The 23,989-nt window shown below is 42.7% G+C and overlaps 1 protein-coding gene across 1 annotated transcript in view; it reads right to left on the reverse strand.

Moving 5' to 3' along the window:
• LOC147893363 (Protein kinase superfamily protein) overlaps nt 1–13,840 on the reverse strand; it is a 38,320-nt gene extending 24,480 nt beyond the window's left edge. Inside the window, exons 1-9 of the mRNA XM_087386457.1 lie at nt 13,652–13,840; nt 11,898–12,856; nt 11,544–11,604; nt 11,375–11,437; nt 11,203–11,266; nt 10,955–11,048; nt 10,781–10,864; nt 10,578–10,667; nt 5,608–5,632 (exon numbers count right to left, since the gene is read on the reverse strand). Coding sequence (XP_087242583.1) covers nt 5,608–5,632; nt 10,578–10,667; nt 10,781–10,864; nt 10,955–11,048; nt 11,203–11,266; nt 11,375–11,437; nt 11,544–11,604; nt 11,898–12,638 — 1,222 coding nt within the window. The 5' untranslated portion in view covers nt 12,639–12,856; nt 13,652–13,840. The remainder of the gene's footprint in view (nt 1–5,607; nt 5,633–10,577; nt 10,668–10,780; nt 10,865–10,954; nt 11,049–11,202; nt 11,267–11,374; nt 11,438–11,543; nt 11,605–11,897; nt 12,857–13,651) is intronic.
• Nucleotides 13,841–23,989: the final 10,149 nt, after the last annotated feature.

A 23,989-nucleotide genomic window follows, 5' to 3' on the forward strand; every position in this document is an offset into this window, starting at 1 on the left:
TCTAGGGAACTGTGGGCTTGTGGATAGGCATGAAGGGAATAGAAATTACGGATCTTTTGAGTTCATGCGATCTATGAGAGTGGCTGGGAGGAAAAAGATGATGCCATCGCCTGTGATATTGTATTGCCCATAATATTGGCGGAACAGGGAGAATAGAAAAGTGATCGTGTTAGTTAGTGTTCGTGATACCATCGCTCCTCGTCGCTCTCTTTCCATTGATCCATATTGGCCTCATATCAATTGTCTCCTCCTCCTCTACTCTGCTATTCCAAGAGTAGACTAGATGTTATGCTCTAGCCGAGATAGCATGACCTCGGAAAGATCGGTGGGCATTTTCTCTTAGATGACCAACTTTTGTAATAATTAATGTGCGTAAATGAAATGGTCAAGAGAAGTAAATGCCAAGGTTCTAGGTGAGGGTCAAATGGCATTGACTAGGTGGTTCTGAGTGCTAAGGCCTAGGTGCACCTAAATGCTGAATAAAGACCGTCGCACGGCTAATATGATAATATCTGAATGCGACGTGGAAATGCAGGAGAGTCCCAATGCGGAACATATGCAGATGCAATTGGCGGGACCTTCTCAGAGGTTAGTACCTGTGTTGTTAAGTGTGTCTATTACTAAGTTAGTAAGCCGTGCACTTGATAACATCCTTTCTAAGCCCGCAACAATGGGGTATACGGTTTTCGATGAGCCCGAGTTGATTAAAATGAAAGGACAAGTAGCCAATCATGATGTGATTGTGTTGTTTGACTCAGCGTCAACACACAATGTAATCAACTCGAAGCTTATTAAGAGGCTCAAGTTGAAAACTAGTCCGTCTGACTATGCTTATACGGTCAAGATGGCGGACGGAAGTTCAACTGAAGTATGGGACCAAAGGGTTACCCAGTTGGAACTTCGAATTCAGGACTATGTTGAGAAGCTGGACTTTGAATTGACCAGACTTGCTCACACAGATATAGCCCTAGGTATGGCTTGGCATTTTCGGAAAAATCCAGCCATTGATTGGAAGAAGCATATTTATCAGTTCAAGATGAACGGGGTAGAATATGTTTTGCGAGGTGAGAAGGATTTACCTCGAGGACCACTGATTTCAGCCATGGAAATTCGGAGGACTCCGAAAGAGTTTCTGTGTCTGTGTATAGCATCGGTAGAGTCGATTGATGATGCATCGACTAGCACTGAGGCTACCCAAGATGGGAAAATGGCCGAGTTGGCTAAAGAGATATCAAAGAAGTTCTCTGAATGTTTTAGGGATGAACTACCTTATGGATTACCTCCAGAGCGGAAAGTTCAGCATAAGATTGAACTGATCCCGGGGGCAGAACCTGTAAATAGACCTCCCTATAGAATGAGTTTCATTGAAGAGGCGGAGGTGCATAGACAACTGGAAGAATACCTCAAGTTGGGGCAGATTCAACCAAGTTTCTCACCTTTTGCTTCGCCAGTGATATTAAAGAAGAAAAAGGATGATATGTTTCAACTCTATATAGATTACAGAGCATTGAATAATATCATTGTTAAGCACAGGTATCCGATGGCTCGGATTGATGATTTGCTAGATGCATTACATGGAGCCATGATTTTCAGCAAGATAGATCTTAAGTGTGGCTACCATCAAATCCGGATTAGAGCCGAGGATGTGCATAAAACCGCTTTCAGAAGCAGGTTTGGTCATTATGAGTTTTTGGTAATGCCCTTTGGACTTACCAATGCTCCAGCGACATTCGTCATGCTTATGAACGATTTGCTACGTCCATATATCGGAAAGTTCGTAGTACATTTTATTGACGATATCCTGATATTCAATAAAAGTATTACAAAGCATCGTGAACACTTAAGAGTAGTGTTCAGTACTTTGAGGAAAGCCAGTCTTTATGTAAATAAAAAGAAAACTATACTGTGTATGGTTAGGCTTGAATATTTAGGGTTCATAATTACTCCACAGGGGGTAGAAATGGATCCGAAGAAAGTGGCTACGATACTAACTTGGCCAATCCCTCAGAGTCTGACCGTGTTGCGATCATTCTTGGGATTTGTCCAGTTTTATAGAAGGCATATCAAAGGATATTCCGGAATAGTGTCGCCATTGACTGATCTGACCTCAGATAAAGTACCTTTTATTTGGGGACAGAATCAACAAGAAAGTTTTAACACCATAATACAAGCTGTGGTCACAAGACCGGTGTTAAAAATAGTTGATCCCCAGAAACCGTTGTTCCTAGAAACCGATGCAAGTGGCATTGCGGTAGGAGCCGTTCTCCTTCAAGAGGGAAGGCCAGTAGCATTTGAAAGCAAGAAGCTTTCTCCCTCTCAAAGGAATTGGCCAACTCATGAATTGGAGTTGTATGCTATTATCCATGCTTTGAAAACCTGGAGGCATTATCTGTATGGTTCAGAGTTTTATGTGGATGTGGATCATGATACTCTGAAACATTTCAGTAAACAGCCTGACTTGAGGGGCCGCCAAGCTAGGTGGACAGAGCTCATGCAGGAGTTTAATTTAACGATTCAGTACCGAAGAGGAAAAGACAATAAGGTTGCTGATGCGTTGTCTCGCATTATGCACAACCTGAGTTTCACGGTATTAGAGAGTGCTCTAATGACCGAGATCAGAGAAACTCTAAAGATGGACGAGTTTGTCCAAAGCTTATGGCCTAAGGCTCATGTGTTAACACCCGGGGAAAGTGAAAAGGATGACCTGGCATCCAGAAAAGGCCAAACTTATGCAAGATATACCATAAGGGATGGTATGCTAGTTAGAAACCGCAAGGTTGTAGTACCTAGTCAGAATCATCTCAGGCAGAGAGTCATTCGACAGTGCCATGATAGCCCATGTGCAGGACAACCAGGAGTCGAGAAGACATATGATCTCGTGAAGCGAGATTTCTTTTGGCCAAAGATGAAAAAGCATATTCATGAATATGTGACACGGTGTTTCTCATGTCAGGTAAGCAAGGCCGAGCGGGTGAAGCCACCCGGACTTTTACAGCCCTTGAAAATACCACTAAGTAAGTGCGAGAGCATTTCCATGGACTTTATTGTAGGGCTGCCTACGACACAAGGAGGGTATGATTCTATCTTGTGGTGGTTGATCGTCTAACCAAGATGGCTCACTTCATTCCGACTAGAGAGTCTGTTAGTGCCCCGCAAGTGGCGGATTTGTTTATTAGACATATATTTTGTCTGCATGGATTGCCTAGATCCATAGTGTCAGACAGAGATGTCAGATTTACCGGTCATTTTTGGACAGCGGTATTTGAGACACTAAGGACTGAGTTGGGAATCAGTAGTGGGGATCATCCTGAGACGGATGGTCAGACGGAGAGAGTCAACCAGGATATGCTGAGAGCATATGTGTCATTGAGGCAACATACGTGGGACAAGTGGTTGCCATTGTTGGAGTTTGCCTACAATGATAGAAAACATTCATCTACAGGGTTCAGTCCGTTTGAGCTAAACTACGGTTATAGACCAACAAATCCAACTATAGTTGGAGTACCTCAGAAAGTGCCTAGTGCCGCGAACTTTGTGGTTCACATGCGGGAGATGCTAGCACTTGCGAGAGCTAATATCCGCCAGGCTATGGATAGAGCCAAGGTGTATGCGAATGAAAACCGGTCTATAAGAGTATTTAAGGAAGGAGAAAAAGTTTTTCTCAGAGTTCCTTTGCACTCGAAATCATTGACTTCAGGAGAGTGTGCTAAGTTATCACCTCGATACTGTGGGCCGTGGTTAATTCTGAAAAGAATAGGCAAGGTAGCCTATAAATTAGAATTGCCACCGGGGTGTAAGGTGCACCCAGTGTTTCATGTTTCTCGTTTAAAGAAATTTTTGCATATTGGTGACTCACTAATCGAAGGTGTGGTTTTGTTCAGGAGATAGAGGATAATGCAAGACGCAAACCAACAAGAATCCTGGACCGAGGAACAATGCATATACGAAATCGAAAGATACCCACGGTGTTGGTTGCATGGCATGGTCAGCCTCTATCGGAAGCTACCTGGGAATCCGTATACCAGTTACGGAGAGTGTTCCCAGATTTCATCATCGAGGACGCTGATGCTTGAAGAGGGAAGGAATGTTATGCTCTAGCCGAGATAGCATGACCTCGGAAAGATCGGTGGGCATTTTCTCTTAGATGACCAACTTTTGTAATAATTAATGTGCGTAAATGAAATGGTCAAGAGAAGTAAATGCCAAGGTCCTAGGTGAGGGTGAAATGGCATTGACTAGGTGGTTCTGAGTGCTAAGGCCTAGGTGCACCTAAATGTGCAATAATGCCAAGGGGCAAGTGGTTTTAAATGTGCCCCAAGAGAGGGGTAAATGGTGCACCAAGTGGAAAGGCTAAAATGATGACATGTGGCAAGGGGAACCATCTAGGGAGATGAGGGTCTCGTGGATATGCATGAGGAAGAAAAAGGATGTATCTATTGAAAAATGTGATCTAGGAGAGTTTGGCTGGGTGGAACAACTGAGATGCCATCGCCCATGATCTGAGTGTGAGTTAGATTAGAGATTGTATCACTAGAATGTGCAGAAAGTTGTGGCATGTCATTGAGCTCGATCCATCTCTATCTTCTGTGGCATTGTTCCCTCCTGCTACCTAATTTGATGCAATAGGGTCTCTCTATGCCGTCGCATCTCCATCAGATAGAGGCCAACGCATACCTAATCATGAAAGTCACTCAGCCGCGAGAGGCCCAAAACAGTGCCCCTCTTGAAAGAGACAGTGTGTCCTCAGTTCTCATAGTAAACTAGGTAGATACATAGGAAATAATCCTCTGTCTCACCTCGGCCAATGTGCATAACCTACAAATCTGTTGCTCTCTAGACATACATGCGGCTCTCCTTGCCTCGATCCTCAACTCATGTGACGAGACTCACCTGTCCTCAAGGTACTCGGGTCTGATAATCACTCCATCCACCAATACTCTCAAGAAGTGGTCATGGTAGAGCTGGATCTTGGTAGAGAGCAAAAGAGAGAGAGAGAGAGAGAGAGAGTATGCTCCAACTCATGTATCCATCTTTAATTTACTGTATAATACCACGAAGTAAACACTCTCCATTAGAGTAAATTGTTTGCCCATGTTACCTCTAGAGGCCTAGCCTAGCCTAGTGTTGCATGTGCAAGCTACGATTGCTTTACATTGCATTGGCTCCATCCTAACAGAGGTGATTTGTGAATGTATTTTTGCTTACCTAATAAAGAGGATTTTATTGTCCAAAAAAGGATAGCACGTAGTCACGTTTACATCATCCCTACCAATGTCACTCAGTTTCCGAACCCTAAGTATTTGTGGCAGACACCACTGAAGCGTTCAAGAATTTGAGGGCAAGGTGTTTGGCCATCATTGGTAACCTAGTGTTGCATGTGCATGCAGAGATTGCCATTCTTTTCATCTCAAATTCTTTGCATGCAGAGATTACAAGAGCATGTCTCTGCTTCTTTTACATTTATTTGAGTTAAAAGTACTCAGAAATAGTTTACTGCTCATGTCGGGCCATTAGAAAATCACATTAAAGCTCATGAATTCATTGTGAAAGGCCTGTCAACAGTGTAGAGTAGCCTAAAAGAAAGTGAGCTTTTTGGCATATACTCACCAGAAGAGGCTTGCTTTGGTTGGACCTACATAACCAAAGGAACATCTTAATCAGTTTACAGCAATAAATGCTAGTACAAAAGTTAATCAGCTCAAAAACACACTAAAAATACAACTCTGCTTTCCCCATGACATTTTTTGTTAAACACACAAACAGAAATGTGCATCAGAAAGAATTGTACACATTGAAAATCACCATGTAATTATTGAAACCTTAAAGACAATGCAACACTTCAACACTCCCATTCCCTTTTTATTTTTTACACTCCCATTCTTAAGCAACAAGCATTGGAGCGAGTGAGGACACTTCAATTAGAGCTTTTGCCAGAAGAAAACACAGATCTGAAAAAGAGTTTGGAAGAATTGCATCAAGGGCAATAATGGCGCATTCCAAGAAAATGGAGGCTGAAAATGAAAGCTACCAAAGAGGCCAAGACTCGGTCAGATGTGGTAAACGGACACAAAACCACTTGCGTGGAGGCCTATGCTGACCTTGCCCTGCCAGTCCCGTCGCATTCTGGCCCTACCCCATCGCAAATCTATCGTCTACCCTCACCGCGTTCACGCCGCCCTCGCTACACCCACACCACCGTCGTGACACCGCCGTCCGTTGTTTTCCCACGCTTCCAAAACCTTATCCTAAGTTCTAAGTTTAGGTTAGTTGTGGTATGGTCAGGTTAGGGTTAGTTAGGATTAGTTAGGGTTAACTTTACTGAGGTTTGGCTAGGCAGCTTGGGTTTAGTTAGAGGCCTAGGTTAGCCTAAGTCAGTGTCCTAATAGTCTTAGTAGTCTTAGGATAGAGCTGTCATAACGGTCCTAGGTGACTTAGGAACCCCCACCAAAAAAAAAAGGTAAAAAGTCAAATTTCCAGCAGGGGCCTTCCGCAGTCCCGTTTGGAGTCATCTCGACTCCATTTTGAAGCCTCTTCATCGATCTTCCTCCTAAGCTTCTCCATCGGCCTTTTTCGTGTGACAGTCATCATGGCACCCAAGCGTGCCCCTCGTGATACATTGCATGACAGTGATGAGGCTGCTCAACAGGAGCAGATGGCATTTACTGAGAGTGCCCATACAGGTGGGATAGTTGCCACTACTCGCCCCGCATCTCCTATACCTATGGAGCAAGGGAAATTTTTGGATGCTCTCTCGTCTATGCTTGAGAATGCCTTCTTGCAGATGGGACAGCAGATCAAGCAACAGATCAGCCAGACTATGCAGGACAAGGGCAAGCAGCCCACACCCCAGCAAGGGGACCCCTCAGACAGTCAAGATGTTTTTTCTGCTCCACCCAAGGGTTTTATGGCAGATGCCCGCCGTGCATATGAGCATCAGTCTTCTGGACCGTTGCATATACCCCAGCATGGGAATTATGTGGACTTAGATGATGCATTCTCTGTGCCACAGAGCACCTTCTTGCAGGATGTCAGGCCATCTTTTGGCTCACAGTTTTCTGCATCTATGCAGATCAAGCCGTCTCTTTTGGGCCGACCCGTTGGTACGCATCCAATTAGTGCTCCTTTCATGGCACCAAAGAGTATGCCTGGAGCTGGTTTTAGTTTATATGTCTAGCCCACACCCCTGGGAGAGAGGTCAGTCCTCTTCTCAGCCCTTTGGCATGCCATCATTTCGGAGAGATACATTTGGCAAAGAGACCCAACCAAGGGTTCATGCACCTGTCGCTACCTACCAAATGCACCTTAGCTAGGAGCGCATACAGCCAAACGCAAGCAGTGCATCAGATGGCAACAACTACTACGCAGGAAGGGGTTAGTGGTGGGTAGCAGGCCACTTTTGATGAGATGCTGTCAAATTACTTGCGTTCGTATAAGGCCCTACCTGAGACCATCAAACTTGAGATGTCTTTCTCCGATTATGTCAACCTCAAGCGTGATAATGCCCGCACTTTTGAAGGTTACACAAACAGGAACTATGCAGACAAGGATGTCAAGGACAAACTCACAATGCATAAGTTCAAAGCGGACACTCACCTAATGAGTTGGAGAATGGCTTACAACACAAGCATGGTTGACTAGAGGACACGCCTCATTGTCAAGATCGGAGAGACAATGTTTCTAGACACAATTCTAGCACGTGTACATGAGAATACTTTTCTTTGATTCCCTAATTGACCAGCAATCCTATGTGCGAGTGCTTTCTAGGCAATAGACCTCAAGAAAGTGAATTGGTTTTGAGAGGCTATGAGTCATGATGCTATCTCGCAAGATCTGGGAGAAGAGATGTACTCCACACACGACACTATCCTAGCAGTGTTTAGCAAGACCTTGCCACACATGCCTCTTTCTAGATCATTTTCCATCTGGACTAGGTCATACAGTTTAGATGGGCAAACGTAAGTCAGCAAAGCTTACCATGGTTGGCCCTCTCTATTTATGCAACTTGTGGCCGAGGGAGATGAGCAGTACTGGTACACACAATCTTTACATTGTTCCAATCACAAAGCATGTCTATTGACCACTTACCACCATATCAATATTCACAAGATGCCCCTTCTTGCACTTGACAAAACAAGAGATTCATCAGATCAATAGGGACGATCTATGGCAAGTATACACTCATAAGACATAGGTATTCCTCCACACCCACATGCAACGAAGAGGGCCTTCTACAAAGAGCATTTTCTGAGGACAGCCATCTTGACCAAAGTACCTACAAATTCACCTTTCCCATGCAATACAAATTACTATGGGCCAACTCATGACTTCATCCCACAAAGTCCAAACTAAGGTAGGACGTGAGATTACAGCCGCACGACATAAGAAATCTAAGACTTTGTACTCTCTGTGATACACAAGAGGTGGAGACAAAGGAACATGTTCCAATGCAATGTCCTAGACACTAAAAGATCCGGGAAATATCAATGCCTTTTCACCCAAGGATACGTAGACATGGGTAGAGTTGTTGATGAACCAAAGCACACCACAAACCAAACTTCTAGACACGACAAGTCAACATGACTCCAAACACATGCCCTATGAGCATTTGTCCCATTCGAGGTATTGTCATTGTGGCATCTTAACGTCAACCCCCTCGCACCACCCACAAGTACACACAACAAAGAGGAGTCAAGGACACAACAACGAATCTTGTATATGTTCCAAAGATACCACAACTCTACAACTGTTCTTGTAGTAGTTTCTTGGAGGTGTGATACACACCTCTAGTTTCCCCCATTGAGGGGAGGGGAGGGGGGACGGGGGGGGCAATGGGCATACTCTCTTGTTAATTTCAGTTTCTCTTGGTCTCATAGGATTTTTGGACATTGTGCAACATTAATAAGCCTTCCCCCCCCCATTTGGCACCTGCGTAGCTGCCTAGGTGGATGTTGGTGCCTACGTGCAACATGTGCTATCCTTGACTTGGCCTATAAGACCAGCAAGTTGCTCAAGATACCCCCTTTTGCTGAAGGTAAAACGTAGGTACGATTGAAGCCAGTTTATTGTCATTTGAAATATATACATGGCAACTAATGAACACACAAGAAGACTTCTAGTGCAAGAAGGCTACCTAACGTTGCATCTTCTCTTCACAATAGTCTTTTAGATATGCATATTATATTTGTATGTGGAGCATAATGCTTTGCAAAATTTGTAAAAACGTGAAGGTAATATGTATGTCCATGATATCTCACACAAGCCTCAATGCTAGAACTTGGCATCATACAATCTCTAGAACTTGTCGGTACCTCTCTTGAGCCTATGTAACAAGGTCTATTATGGCTGAACTTCTCAATAATCTTGAGCTCCTACATATCTAGTATTATTGATATAGCTAGTATTACTAACCACCTTGGGCTCCTCCATATCTAGTATAACTGATATAGCTAGTCCCACAAGCCAAGAAACATCAAACATTAGGGCATGGTATCCTTCGTAGGTGAGGGAGCTTCAAGGAGACAACGATGATGACTTAACCAAAACTTCAATGTGAGACCTTCACACAATTCTTCCCAATCTACTTGAACTTCTTGATTGCCAAATCCATAGATGATATACATGGAATCATAACCATTGTATCTTCCTCTGTAGTGCACAAGGCGGCCTTAGCACTGGGTCTCAAAGTGTCAAGTATTGGGCCTTGGAGTCTGTCCTTCTCAGTGTGACCTAATGTCTCCTCTTCCCCCAACCTTTTCCTTGCCCCTCTATCTCTCTTTCCCCCTGAAATATCTGACCTTTGGTGCCCCTCCTATGCCTATAAACAATGTTAGGCTTCCTCTTTCATGCAACGTATTGCATCCCTAATTTGTAGTATAGTACAAAATGTTTGCCAAATAGGTAAATGAGTATTCTCTTTAGGTTTGATTGCCCGCCCTACATGCAGTGGGCTTTGAAAAATGATAGCAAGCATGTAATACTGGGTGGACCCACCTTACTAGTGCAGGAAGAGAAATTTATTTACTTAAGCCTTAGTATGTCCCATAAAGAGAATGCATAAGCTATGTTACCACACAATTCCTGCATAATCCCCTTAAATCAAAGATATCTTGCATTAATGATTATCAAGCAGTGGAATTCTCAAAAAAAGCCCTCCTATCAGAGCTGTATTCTTGCAATGGAGCATAATAAGCATATACAAAAAGCAGTATTTGTCTATCCCCGTCTATCCTTTTTTTTTTTAAATAACATACTAGGCAAATGATCGACATCCAAAATAACTTTTGATTTGGCTTTTATTGAGAGGGCGCTAACAGTTAGTTAGCATTACTTAGGTTTGTGATTAGGCTGCTTACACATGTAGGCCCTTTGTTTTGAGCTACGCACCAAGCTCTCAATACCCCACAGTCTAAGGCAGAAGAGCCTGCTATTTTTCCCAGGAGATTTGAAAAGGTTTAACTATCCTCTTACAATCATCAGAAATAATACATGGACCCTCTACAACATCTCTACTATCAGTGACGACAAAGGAACCAAGCGAGGAACAAGCTTGCTAAAGTTGAAACCCAGGAAAAGCTCACCTTAGCAAGATTGTAATCCACAAGAGAGCCACATTTCCTCTGGCGTGAGAAAAGAAAGTTCCCTGGCTTCACATCCCTATGTATTACCCCCTGCACATGAGACGAGCATTTCCGCAAACAGTATCACTTTAATATTCTTCTCCCTGTGAAAACAGTAAGAGCCAAATGCAAACACAAAATGCAATCTGTTTGAATATCAATACCTTCTGGTGCAGGTACGTAAGTGCTTTGAAGAGAGTATAACCATACCACTGTAGCTCTGGAATAGATATTTCCTTCTTCAAGATCTGCAAAGTCACAGATGCGCTTGAGTTATAGCAATAAAGCATGCATGGAGCAAGAGAAAGTACTTTAAAATAATCAAAAGAATCAACTACCTCTGGCTTCTCGTGCTCGATATAATCTAGAACAAGACACTGTCGTCCCAACTCCTCGATTACCTTAATACATCGAGGAATTGAGCATCGACCTCTGGCAAGCATGGCATTTGAAGACCGCCGAAACAAATCAGAAAAACTAAAATCCTGAGTTTGAAAGCGTGACATACATATGTTGGGATTCCCCTTTGAGACTTAGAGACACTAAAGCCTTGTACAGACCTAGTATTCATCATAAATGAACTCACCCATATTTTTCAAGCACCTTGATCTCATTGGAAACATATGTGGCAGAGGTTTTCTCGAAGGGATCTGCAATATACAGCAGTGTGTACAGAACGTCAATAATAACTGTGCAGAATAAACGGTTAAATAAAAAGACAATATGTCAGCATTTGGATACAACAGAGTACCACCCACACTTGATAGCAAAAACCATTCCATCACTTTTCCTGACAGCTTTGTACACTGTACCATAGCCACCTGCAAATCCAGGAACAAATGTCCAACAGTAATGCATGCACAAGATGAACATGCAGTAAAAGATCACGCCAAAACCAAAGGAAAATAGTAGAGTCTGCATACAAACCTGACCCTTCCACAGCTTCCACAGCATAACCTTCAAAGGAGGGAACCTTCCCTTCAATCGGCTGCAGGAACATGCAATAGTAGACATTTAAAAGTGAGACAAAATAAACATAACTTTGATAGAACGTGTACAGTATGTTTACACCATACAGCATCGAAGTTCTCCAATCTAGCAATCATTTAAACTTTTAGTTGAGGTAGAATCAAATGCCAATGACATATAAGCACCAGGTTGAAGCAATTACTTAAGACAGACTTCTATAGTGCCTAGGAAAAGTGTAAGCTTGTAAGGCAACACTCCAAAAATATTGAACTCAACTGACTCAAGCGCAAGGGAGCAAGACCTACTAAGTACCTCTTTCAAGCATGTTTGTGCCTCAGCAACAGATACAGGCATGGCATCAGCCACTGAAGGTGCAGCGATAGCCCCTGCTGCGGCCTCGTTCAATTTAGTAGTTTTAACCAACCTATTAGTTTGCTTAGAATTCTCTGCTTTCTGCTTTGCACAGGTTTTATTCTTTCCCCTTGGTTTTGCCACTTTAAGGGCCGAGGGGCCAGCACTGCCAACAGTTGCCACGTTATGTTCGCTAGCTTTGTTCATCTCTGAGGCTAGGAAATCCACCCGCCTGCACTCCTTTTCAATGTCCATCCCAACGCATGACTGATTAGGAAAACAGGCAGTGGCTTCTCTGCTGGTGACAGCAAGGCCATCCAGCCCAGCACCTTGAACCTCGTCATCACAACACTCACCCTGGTTTATTGTTCCCCCGACGGAACAAGTACTTCCAAATAGTTTTCCTTTTCCTCCATTTTCCATTCTTCCAGTTAACGAACCAGTGGCGCTCCTTGCATGTTCTTCTATTTCTGCAGCGTCCTCCTCGCCACTCTGCTCGAGGATGGTATTCTCGCGTATCTCCTGAAGAGACCATTTTATAGCCTCTGTAATTGCAGCATCGTGATCAATCAACGCCCCATCTCTTGCCGCTTTCTCTGAGGGAACCTCTCTACCGTCATTACTTATAAAAATAAGTTTGGTTGCAGATAAGTCTTTTCCTGTTGCTGCTTCTGTCTCATGACACAAAACTGCAGCTGGCATTGGTCCAGCTTCTTGGGGAGCCAAACTTTCAGTTTTGACTGAGATGTTTTGCCTTTTACTGAATGAGGATAGCGTGTCTTCTCTATGTCTCTTCCTAGTGTAATATTTGGCAAACTTCTTGTTGGATAAAGGCTTGCCTTTGCCCGTTGAAGATTCTGACTGAAGAGTAATACAAGACGTAAGAAGGTCAACGTCCCCGGAGGCAAGCGTTTGAATTTCTGAAATTGTACAAAGGGAAGAATGATTTCTCTTCGAATTGTAAGAGTTTGGAGCAGCATAACATCCATTCGAGACCGACTCAGTCGGCCCTAGCAGATAACGTGTATGTGAAATAGCCATGGGAGATTTGTAAAGAAGCTTTCCATTAACATAAGTGCTTAGAAGAGTCGGCAAAGGAAGATCTTGCCAAACAAAAGCCATGGAAGGCGTTGCATACGTCTCTTTGATTCCGTCAAAAAAGTGGAAAAAGCTGTGGGAAAACGTCACTAGTCCACACTCGCTAAGACTGAGTGGGGAAAATGGAAGCTTACACAGTGATTCAATTTCCCATGATGTGAAACTAAATAAATGACACTGATCCAAGAGCTCGTATGGCGTACAAGATTGTCCATTTCGCAAAAGCAGCCCCACAAGGAACCAAATTTTGTCACGTAACAACAGATGATCCTCGGCAGCATACATCATAATCCTCTGTTTCTAAATGTCGCCGTTAACAAGTGAATTTAACACTGAACAGGCGCACGTCTATGCCAATGCATTCCGCAAAGCATTTCATCACCGTGTTTCATAATGAGGAAGCCTTGAAGAACCTGATGCAGCTTCTATCGCCTAGCGTTGCTGAATAGAAATTAGGGATTGAGTAGCTAAACAAACTCCCTCTTTGTATCAAGAGACAAAACCAAAGGCCACTTTCTCCTCGCAGGCATGAAAACGGAAATGCCCTAAGTAGCAGCAACAGTACGAGAGATGATGGAAGCCCGAGAACACAACAAACGTGCAGGAATGGAGGCTACCTCCGAAAGGCGGAGTCTTGGGAAATGTGCCTGCGAACGAGCTCCAGGGTCCCGGCGCGTGATCTTTGTGGTTGGCTTGCTCTGAAGAAGATCTCCGGCGATGGCGATGATACCTACCTACAAAGCAAACAACAACCGAGAGCAAGGCAGAGGCTGATGCCAGATTGAAAAAAGTGGCGGGAGCACACATCCACCGTCCGATATTCCCACGTCACCTAGTTTTTGTTATGTCTCGATATCCCAGTTCCCATATAAGAGTTCGTCTTGCTTCACACAGTCTATGAGTAGAGTTTTTGGAAGGCTTTGGGTTTTGGGAAATCAAAAAAAATTATATTTTGGCGTACTTTTGTGCAACTGATTTTTGATCGGTGGGAAGTGTCACTTCTTTTCCGGTGGACAGTGACGCGGGCATGTGGGCTATCGTGAACTATGTCTGCACCATACTGTGAAAGCATGCAGGTTGACCTAAGGAATAGCGGTCTCCTTCGATGTGGCGCATGAAATTTAGATCCATGCGAGCAAGGTATGGGGACCTGTGGTGCGAGCGAGAGATGGGTATCTGGTGGTGGTGTCACGCCTCCCCTCGTTCATGAATCACAAAGGTATGTGCATTACATGCTTCGTTTTTGTAAAGAAGAGTGGAGAGAGTGCATTACAGTGCTAGGTGTGAGATCGTCCCTCCTTCTGGTGCCCGTTGTCTTCTTATGGCTTGCAAATTACTTGTGATGGGTGCATCCAACGATTCCATGGATATGGAGAGCTCTGCTTTCAAAGCAAGTGACTGATATTGATAACTTGCTTTCGTTTTCTTGGGTTTGCTTCGGTGCTTACGCTTGAGTCGTTGCTATTCAGGACATAATTTTCTAGGGCTAGTGGTGAGGACTTCAAATACTTCAACAATGAAGCTACTTCAAAGTGTGAAGGTACAAGGGAGGCGTCATTTAACATTTGAAGCTTCTGTGTGCTTCTGTTCATGTATTTGCATCTCTAATCTATTGGCCTTCGTATTCACAAATTCCTCGGGCAAAAATCAAATTCTGATCGGCCAACAATCCGGATTTCCAATCGCGTTGCTCAACTTGTTGATGGAATTTTGTGGCTATTATGCAAGTTCATTGTGGGCAGATCAAATGTAGAAGATGCATGCACATAGAGTTTGGCACTCGATCATACTATACTCTAGAGCTACCTTGAAATCCAGTACCTCTGCACCTCTCGAGGTTTTAGCTGCTTAGAGGTCGATGTAGATACAATAACTTTGTAAAGGCCACTTGCAACATATATACTCAGGTTCTACTTTGGTATGATCATCTTCGTGTTGCATTGGTTCTAGGTCGACCTTGTTTGTTACATGGTGCATGTGGGTTCTACCCTCTTGCATCTGTTTCTATCACTTGCGCCTTCTCTGTCAGTGTCCAGCCTCTGTGCATTGCACTAACAGTTTTGAGTTCCTGTGTTGTTACGTCAATAAGATACAAAGTGTTGTAGATGAAACAATGACTTTCCATGTCAGCAAAACAAGTAGAAATCACAACCCAAATAGAGACGTGTTTTCATTTTGCAAGCCTGCTGGCTGAGGTTGTGGCGTAGCACTGGGTTGTGTTGTGAGGGCCTTCATGCTCTATATAGCGGTGTGTATCGCTCGGTGCCTACTTGTACACGCTTGGCAACGAAAGCCTGAGCTCCAGATCTATGACAGACTTTTCTTTGATACTACATAGAACATGATCATGGAATCGCCCATGGTACTGGACACTCTTAAAACCATTGGGTATTTGAATCTTGAATGTAAATGGAAGCAATTTGCTATCCTTGATTGAGAGTAAGGAAACAACGAGAAATTTGAGCTTCTGCAGCGAAATCTCGTGAACATCACCCATTTAACCTTGTTTGATTCAAAAAGTATCGGCCAACGAAGTCAGTGAAACAAAGTTACCCATCACCAGTTCATTCATTGTGCTCATTCGTTGTTGGGTTTGCATTGGAGGAACTTCGTCGGATTGGTCTACAGACCGCATGAGCTAGCCGGACTGCCCCATTGAGCTCCTGCAGGGTGAGCTTGATTCTAGGATGGCAATAAACTTCAAACATGTTGATGTCCACTCTATTTCAAAGCTATGGGATTGCACTATATTGACAAGCATTGTGGTTGGATAAGGTCCAGCATATGGTTTCAATCAAAAATCGTCTACTGGATTGCCTAGTGGGTTGTTGTGTAGGTCTGATAGAAAATTATTCTTCAAAGCGCTTACTTATCGACATGTCAAAATTGTGCATTTCTTCCTACATGCTCGATACATTGTCCATGTTGCTAAGTATGTATTGTGGTGTGTACGTGCATGTGTGACCACGAAAATGTAGAAAATGAAATGGCAAAGTGTAACTTTATTATAATATTCACAAAAAAGAGCTACGTGTTATTTTTTTTATGTACAAGGTAGAAGGTGGCATCTGCTTTAGGGCCGATGGCCAAGCAGGAAAGCATGAAAGCGTGAGTGTGGTATGGACAGTGTGTTGTGAACCTAAAACTAGAGCATGTAGTTACCGCGGGTTCACAAGAAATCTACGATGTACTACCCTCAGGAAAATGGCCAGGTAGAGAGTCCTTACAAGATTTACAATAGAACGATTTCAAACAATCCGACAAACTAGGACCAAATGCTTGATGGGCCTTCTGCACAGCATTCAAAGTCACCACTTGGATGATGCCATTCAAACTAGTCTATGGGACTGAGGCTATTGTGCCAATGGAGTTTATCGTTGGGAGCCTTAGAATTGCTGTCAAAAATAGATTATCCCTAGAAGATTCACTGCATCACCGCATTGAGCGATTGCTCAAGTTGGATGAGGACAAGATACAGAGCTCTGTTATTTCCAAGGCCATTCAAAAAAGAAGACAAGCCTGGCTCAATTGGAATATTAAGTTTAAAATATTCCAAAAGGATGACTCGGTATTGATGTACAACTCTAAACTAGGACTATGGCCAGGGAAGTTCAAACTAAGGTACGATGGTCCTTTCAGAATCAGTGAAGTGATCCCTCAAGGTACATTCCATCAACTCCTCCTCGTCTTGCTTGCACCACTTAACGTATTGTCGACGTATGGGCAGTTTTAGCATTGGCTTTAGCTCATGTGGTTGTGCAAACTCATCTAGCAGCAAATACATTGTTTGAGTAGAGGGCTTGGCATGCTTAGCAAACATGTGTTGCAAATGTATACCATCAAACCGTAGTAGCACTATTGTAGTGCATGTAATTTTGGCGAGACGTTCCAAGCAATCATTCAACAATGCATGGGACGATGTGCACACTATTGTTGGTAGATATGCTCCTCCACTACTTGCCTACAACCATGGTATGATGACGGAAATGAAAGTGTAGGCCATGGTCTTGGAAGTTCTTTATGATTTGTGGAAATAGAGTGGCACATCACTTTTAAAATATTGTTGTATGTTTGTGCTTTTTGGAGGTAGGTGATGCAAACTAGTGGGTCTACATTCTGGTTCAAAATGAAGAACCATAATGCAAGGGAAATCACGTAGGCATATCTCATGGGCCAACCAAATAAGGCATACACACCAGAGGCTATCACAGTGAAAATTTATAGGATGCAATGCTCCATCGTTGTAGTTGCCAACAAAGGGAGCCCACATTCTTTTCAAATCCAAGACGAAGCGCCAAACACAGCAAACCACGAACATGTGTAAGCGAATTTTAGAACACCGGCGCTTGATGCAAGACACTTAGCACCACATAAAAAGAGGAAATTTGGAAGCTCCACTCGCAACACAAAAGAGCTATACTACATGAAGATTGAAGACACGCCGAGCTTTGCATGCACTTGCTGTGGCACCTTGACTTTTGCAAGGAAATTGCAATGCATAAGTAAGCAAGTAGGCGAGTTCTTAGACCAAAACAATGCACTGTCAAGGGAGCTTGAAGATGACAAAGTGGGTTTGTGTTGAGCATGCGTAGGCTGGGCAAGAAAGGGGGCAATCCCAACATTCTCATGCAAGAATGAAAGCATGCCAATGTTGACCTTTGCAATTGACTCAAGCATTGCGAGACATTGATGCACTCTTACTTTCCGTTCGGATACCCTTTGCACAAATCAAAGAGTTGACGTACAGTGAGCAATTTGGGTTGCATGGTAGTTTCATAAATGTCTTCGCAAACTTGGATAGGGCGCAAACCACTTTGTCCAGGTTCCTCGATGACAATGCTACTGATAGTGGCAATCAAGCAAAAATTAGAGTACAACCACCACTACACAAGCAACCTTGTGTGACCAACCCTGACAATGAAAGCACTGGATGAACCCTTGACACTCCACTATACAAGGCCAACCATGTCACATTGAACCAAAAGTGTATGGAATACATCATGGCGTGCTGCCAAGCTGCAAGAGAAGAAGCCCTTGACAATGAAATTGATGCCAATAAAATCAACACAAACAACACGGTGAATTCATATACATAGATACTATCACAACCTATGATGATGCCGTTAACAAGCAGCGCACATGAATTCATATACATAAATACAAACATTGACGAGGATCGAACACTACTACTAAAGAGAAGAGAAAATGGAGCCTGACAGTGAGGATATCTTCTTTGATGACATTGTACAAAAGTATAAGCGGTGAGAGCTCAACCTCAAGCACCTATGCTTGGCAACATTCGCAAGTGAGTACAACTCCACATTCAAAACATGTAAGAAAAGAAAGAAGCCAATGGTCATCAGGTTCAACAATTATAGCAAGCTGAAAGACTCGGAGAACCATTTCTGATAGCAATGCCTCTTGTACTTGCCCTTTTAAAAACAAGAGCATTGCCTAACCAAATAATGAGCAACATGACATGACATGCATGCCCGAAACATGGCCATCATAGCCTCCAACAATAGCAAGTTTACAAATCGGGTACCCTAAGCAACGACGTCCCAAACCACAACTAGCGCATGTAGCAGCATAAGCGATAGCACATTGGGTGAAAATAGACCATATCAGTACGACCTGCAACTCGACATCTAAGGCAAAGCGTGCTCATGTGGGGATACAAACAACAAAGTACAAGCATGTGACCTCCTTGACAACGAGCAATACTATGCATGCCTCCGCTCATTGAACAAAGGCCAATACGCCATCTTAGAGGATATCCTCCTCAAGAAACAGAAGAGCCATAGGGTGAAGCTAAACATGTTTGGAAACACATGCACAAGAAGACATTTGTGTTGCTCACCTTGGTGTAGGCATTGCTACAGTGCTACTCACACAAGGAACCAAGCGATGCGAGAGCTTTAAGAGTACTACTGCTGGCCTACATAGGAAAGGCAACTTCCAACATTGAAGGGACAACCATACACTCAACACTACACCTCCCACTCCTTAACATCCCAATACACTCCACTATCTACTGAAAAGCTGCAATAACTTTTAGCACAATACAGAAACTTGGAGCTGGTTGTAATAAACAAGGTTTCATTAGTGGGGAAAAACACTTTCATTGCGATAGACATGCGCGTGGACGAAATTAAGCACAACCATAGTGAGCCCTTTGGTGGCGTGGACAACCTGTTCTGCACGGACCTCTACTAAGCAAGCCCTACACAAGAAAGTGGATTTTTGCAACAAAGCTGACTACCACATCTAGTGTCTAATGGTTGAGACCACACACAATGTTACGACTTGCAAGAGCCCATGCGCCAATCGGATACTATTTTCCTTCAAATACTTAACAAGATATGGATCTGCAAACATAGCGACATAGATCTTGAATACTTGAACAAGACCTTCAAAAGAGAACCTCCACAAAAGGAAGATGTCGTGCACCTGTTCTACACAAATGTAGCAAAGGATGCACACAACATTGAGGTTGTCTGGATCCTCCCACCACCATAACACATAATCACAATTTTTAGGCAATACGGCACATGCAGCAAGGGAATCAAGATATTGTAGGATGCCTGGTTGACTGGCGCCTTGCACTAGCGGTGGCTACAACTTAAAGCAGAGTCCATTGTCGAAGTATGCACCGGTAATTTAGACATCGCGGATGGGTTGGTTAATGGGGCGAAAGGACGATTCATGCATATAGAAATAGGGTGCATCATTCCAACGATGTGGGTAAAAATTTCCTGACATGAAAACTGGGCGATAGGTCAGGTCTAACAATTCATGCCTCTATAGTGACAAAACACTTGGACACCCGTGCATTGATACGACATGGAACTCCAAATTGGGAAGAACCACCTAAACACTGTCTACCAAACTCACTTTCTGATCCAAGAAGCATCTAGCAGGACTAAGGAAGGTTAGCTTTGATAGCAAATATATGTTCTCTCCTCTCCCTGAAATCTTACACTCCAAATCAGTAGATGAGAGAGAGAGAGAGAGAGAGAGAGAGAGAGAGAGAGAGAGTGAGAATGAGAATGATGTCTCACTGAGCCTTCTATTGAAAACCAACAAATGCTCCAAGAGTATAATATGCTACACATAGTGCAACTTGACAAGATCTTCTTCTCAAGTTGCATTATCCGTCTAGGATAGGTTAAAGACCCGCTTCGTCGGGTCTCAAGGTGGGATCTTAGGTCACCTAGGAATAAAACAATAGTTTTTATTTATAAATCTCACTATTTCAATGATGTTTAAATGACTTTCAAAGTGGATCTAGGTAAAACCTTAGCATTTCTCAACTCTCTCTCTCTCTCTCTCTCTCCCATTTGGGTATACATACATACACACACACACACACATATATATATATATTTATATTTATATTTATACATGTGTGTGTGTACATGGAGATAATTAGCACATATATATGCAGACATTAACATATTTAGTTACTTCAACTTATAAACTTTACTCCTACATTTAATACGGCATGTCATTCACTACTCCCTTATTGAGCTTATTGACATAGATAAGTAAACATATATACATATGTGTGCATGTGTGTGTGTTGGTGTGTGTGTGTGTGTGTGTGCATGCACGTGCAAGTCAAATAGCTTATTTCATATACAAAAAAGTTGGATTTCTTGAGGTTCTTGATAGCTATAGGAAATTAAACTCTAATGAAGGTATACAAAAGGCTTCGATTCGTTGAGAAGGGGACAAAGCTGTTTGGATGTTATTGATTCTTGTTCTACCAAAACATCCTACCAAACCATCATAAGCTTGCCCTCAACATTTCTACCTTGGGGGAGATCCATTTACGATTCGTGTGCATGTTAAGAGAGGAATGCAAATGAATAGTCATGAGAAAAAGTAGATGCTTACTGAGCTTTTGTGACCACATTCATGTGCATGTTAAGAGAGGGGAAAAAAGTAGATCCTTACTGAGCTTTTGCCACCACATGAAGTAGTAAGGGATGACCTGTGGGCTATATCATTCGCGCAACGGAGAGCTCTGAGGTTTGTTGATAAAGGCAACCATGTTAGGTAAGCTTGCATATAGAAAATGAAAAGGCATGTTGTGTGTTGGGATTAAGAAGACGGAGTGAAATTGGTTGAATAGAGTGTAGAGAGGATGGGAGGGAGAGTTGTCAAGAGTGTGGAGCTATTGCACAAGATATCGTTGACCTGCAAATGCCTTGTAGGAGTCTCAAAAACTATGGAAACATCTATGCCACAATCCAAATTTCAAGCCAATGATAGCTCTTAAGCTAGTAGCACTCAATTGCAAGATGACTTTGGAAATTGGCGCTTACATGGTGACATATGTTGAGATATCCTTCAAAACCTTAGTCAAGCTTCACGTTAATTAAATTTTTAAGAACTGCATTCTCTCCCATCAATGCTCTTGTCAACTCACCTCACATGAATCTTGTCTGGGTCTCATTAGCAATTCTGTGAAGCACTCCCTCCAACATTCCATCATGGTTTCCATTCCAAAATCCATCCCTCGTTCCATCGATGGGACTTTGTTAACGAAAAACTTATATGGTGCTTCCTACATGTAGAGTGCAATCATAGCGAGCTTTATCAATGCAATCCATGCTCCTTTGATGTTGCACAGTGCAAAGCCCTGCATGGCAGGAACCCAAGAGTCAATAAGGATGGCATCCTCACCCTTGCTTGCTTTTGATATAATTTCTATTCAAAAAAAAAATCAAACTCCAACCTCTTTATGCAGTGTTCTTTGAATACATAAGAATAAAGAGAGATGCACAGTACAATTCATGGAATGCAAGGGGCAAACGCAGACGAGATGTGCACGTGCGTGCGCACACACACACACATATGAATACATGTCTATGTCAATAAGCTCGATAAGGAAGTAGTGAATGATGTGTTTTCTTAAATGTATGCATAAAGTTTATAAGTTGAAGTAACTATATATGTTAATGTATGCATATATACACGCTAATTATGTCCATGTACACACACACACACACATATATATCTATATACATGTATAAATATAAATATAAATATTATATATATATATATATATATATATATATATACATACATACATACATACATGTATATCTATCTATGTATCTATACCCAAATAGAAAACATAGAGAGAGAGAGAGAGAGAGAGAGAGAGAGAGAGAGAGAGAGAGAGAGAGAGAGAGAGAGAGAGAGAGAGAGAGAGAGAGAGAGAGAGAGAGAGAGGGAATCATATATGATGTCTCACCACACCTTCTTTTGAAAACCAACAAATGCTCCAATAGTATAATATGTTACACATAGTCCAACTTAACAAGATATTCTTCTCAAGTTGCATTACACGTCTATGAGGGCTAGAGGCCCACTCCGTCGGGTCTTGAGGTGGGAGAGAGAGAGTTGCCTAGGAGTTAACCTAGTAGATTTAGTTTATAGTCTCACAATTTCAAAGTGGATTTAGGTCAAGCCTTAGCATTGCTCATCTCTCTCTCTCTCTCTCTCTCTCTCTCTCTCTCTCTCTCTCTCTCTCTCTCTCTCTCTCTCCCTCTCGTCACTCAAGGGTTATGCCACGTGGATCTCAAAGAGCTACTCTCTTCTCATTCCTCTTTTCTTGCAATTCATTGCTACTTGGGCAATGTTGCCTAGCCGCCCTCCTGTCATCATGAATCTCACTGGCACACATTTGCAAGCCCCTGGGACTAGACAACGAGTCGAAGGAATGGGATGGAAATGGAGGAGGAGGAGGCAATGGCGATGGAGATGGCTGTGGCTATGGCCATGGTGAGGAAGGGGAAGGGCAAGAAGGACATGCTTCTAATGAAGGGTGGAAGGAGTTCTATTGGTCTTTCCTCAACTAGCTTGAATGCTTCCCGCCTCACCCTGCAAGGCTATTGATTGTCCTTCGTTTCTCTTCTTCTGTCAAAAACCACAGACAAAAGAGAGCCTCAAAAAGCTACTTGAAAAAAGCTACTTCAAACAGCTTCAATAAGCAAACGACAAAGCCACATTGCATAACCTTCTATTGAAAAACCAGTAAATGCTCAAATAGTATAATATGGTACACATAACCTTCAAAGGGTGACACTGTCCATTACTTTTAGTGTATCTAGATGTTGTGGATGTTGCCATCTTGCCGTACGGTTGGAACAAAATTTCACATTTTAGTCTGGTTGTATAAATAAGTTGGACCCCAAGTTAAGCACAAGGAAAGGTAAAACTATCTATTTTAAGCTAGAGGCATGCAAGGGTGCATTTGTCCTCAGAAAACTCAATGACAAAGCCTACTTCATGCTTGGATTTGTTTCATAGAGAATTCATTTCTCCCAAAGGCAACTTCTGTTGCATGCATTGGGACATTTCCAATGATCTACAATTGTCAAGCCATAGTGCAATTATCTTCTACTCTTGTAATTGGTCCCATAGCTTTCTCAGATGAGGCTGCTTAAATTGATCTCCAATTCATACTTCGAAAAATCATTGATGTTCTAAATGTGTGTACTTTTGTGGCTTTCACAAATCTTATCAATTTCTATAGCAACCAATTATTGTTGCCATTCATGTCAAAAACAAGAAAAAGTTGATCAAACTCTTGACACCTTTCAGTCAGATATTTCAGTAATTTTTGGAATCACTGACCATCACACCAGTGCGCTTAAGTCACCTGACAATTCTAAAAAAAGTTGTTCACCTCTAGCAAATCCAGCCTCCATTAGCTCTTGGTATATTCAATTAGCAAGACACTGAGGAAGAGCAATTGAGGGTGTGAAACAACATACACACTCTCGATTCCTTCTCAATTTAGCAAACTCTCAGCCTCTTGAGGAAGAAGCTCAAGTTATAAAAACCATTGGATCTATAACTCTTTGAAAGATCTCTTGAATGCAGGAGGGAGCTGCACTCATTAACCATGTGAAGCAAGACATAATTCTTACATGGGATGT

This window comes from Dipteris shenzhenensis, chromosome 15, assembly GCF_047967505.1.
Source record: "Dipteris shenzhenensis isolate YYH24624 ecotype China chromosome 15, Dip_SZ_1.0, whole genome shotgun sequence".
In the NCBI taxonomy this organism is placed as follows: domain Eukaryota; kingdom Viridiplantae; phylum Streptophyta; class Polypodiopsida; order Gleicheniales; family Dipteridaceae; genus Dipteris; species Dipteris shenzhenensis.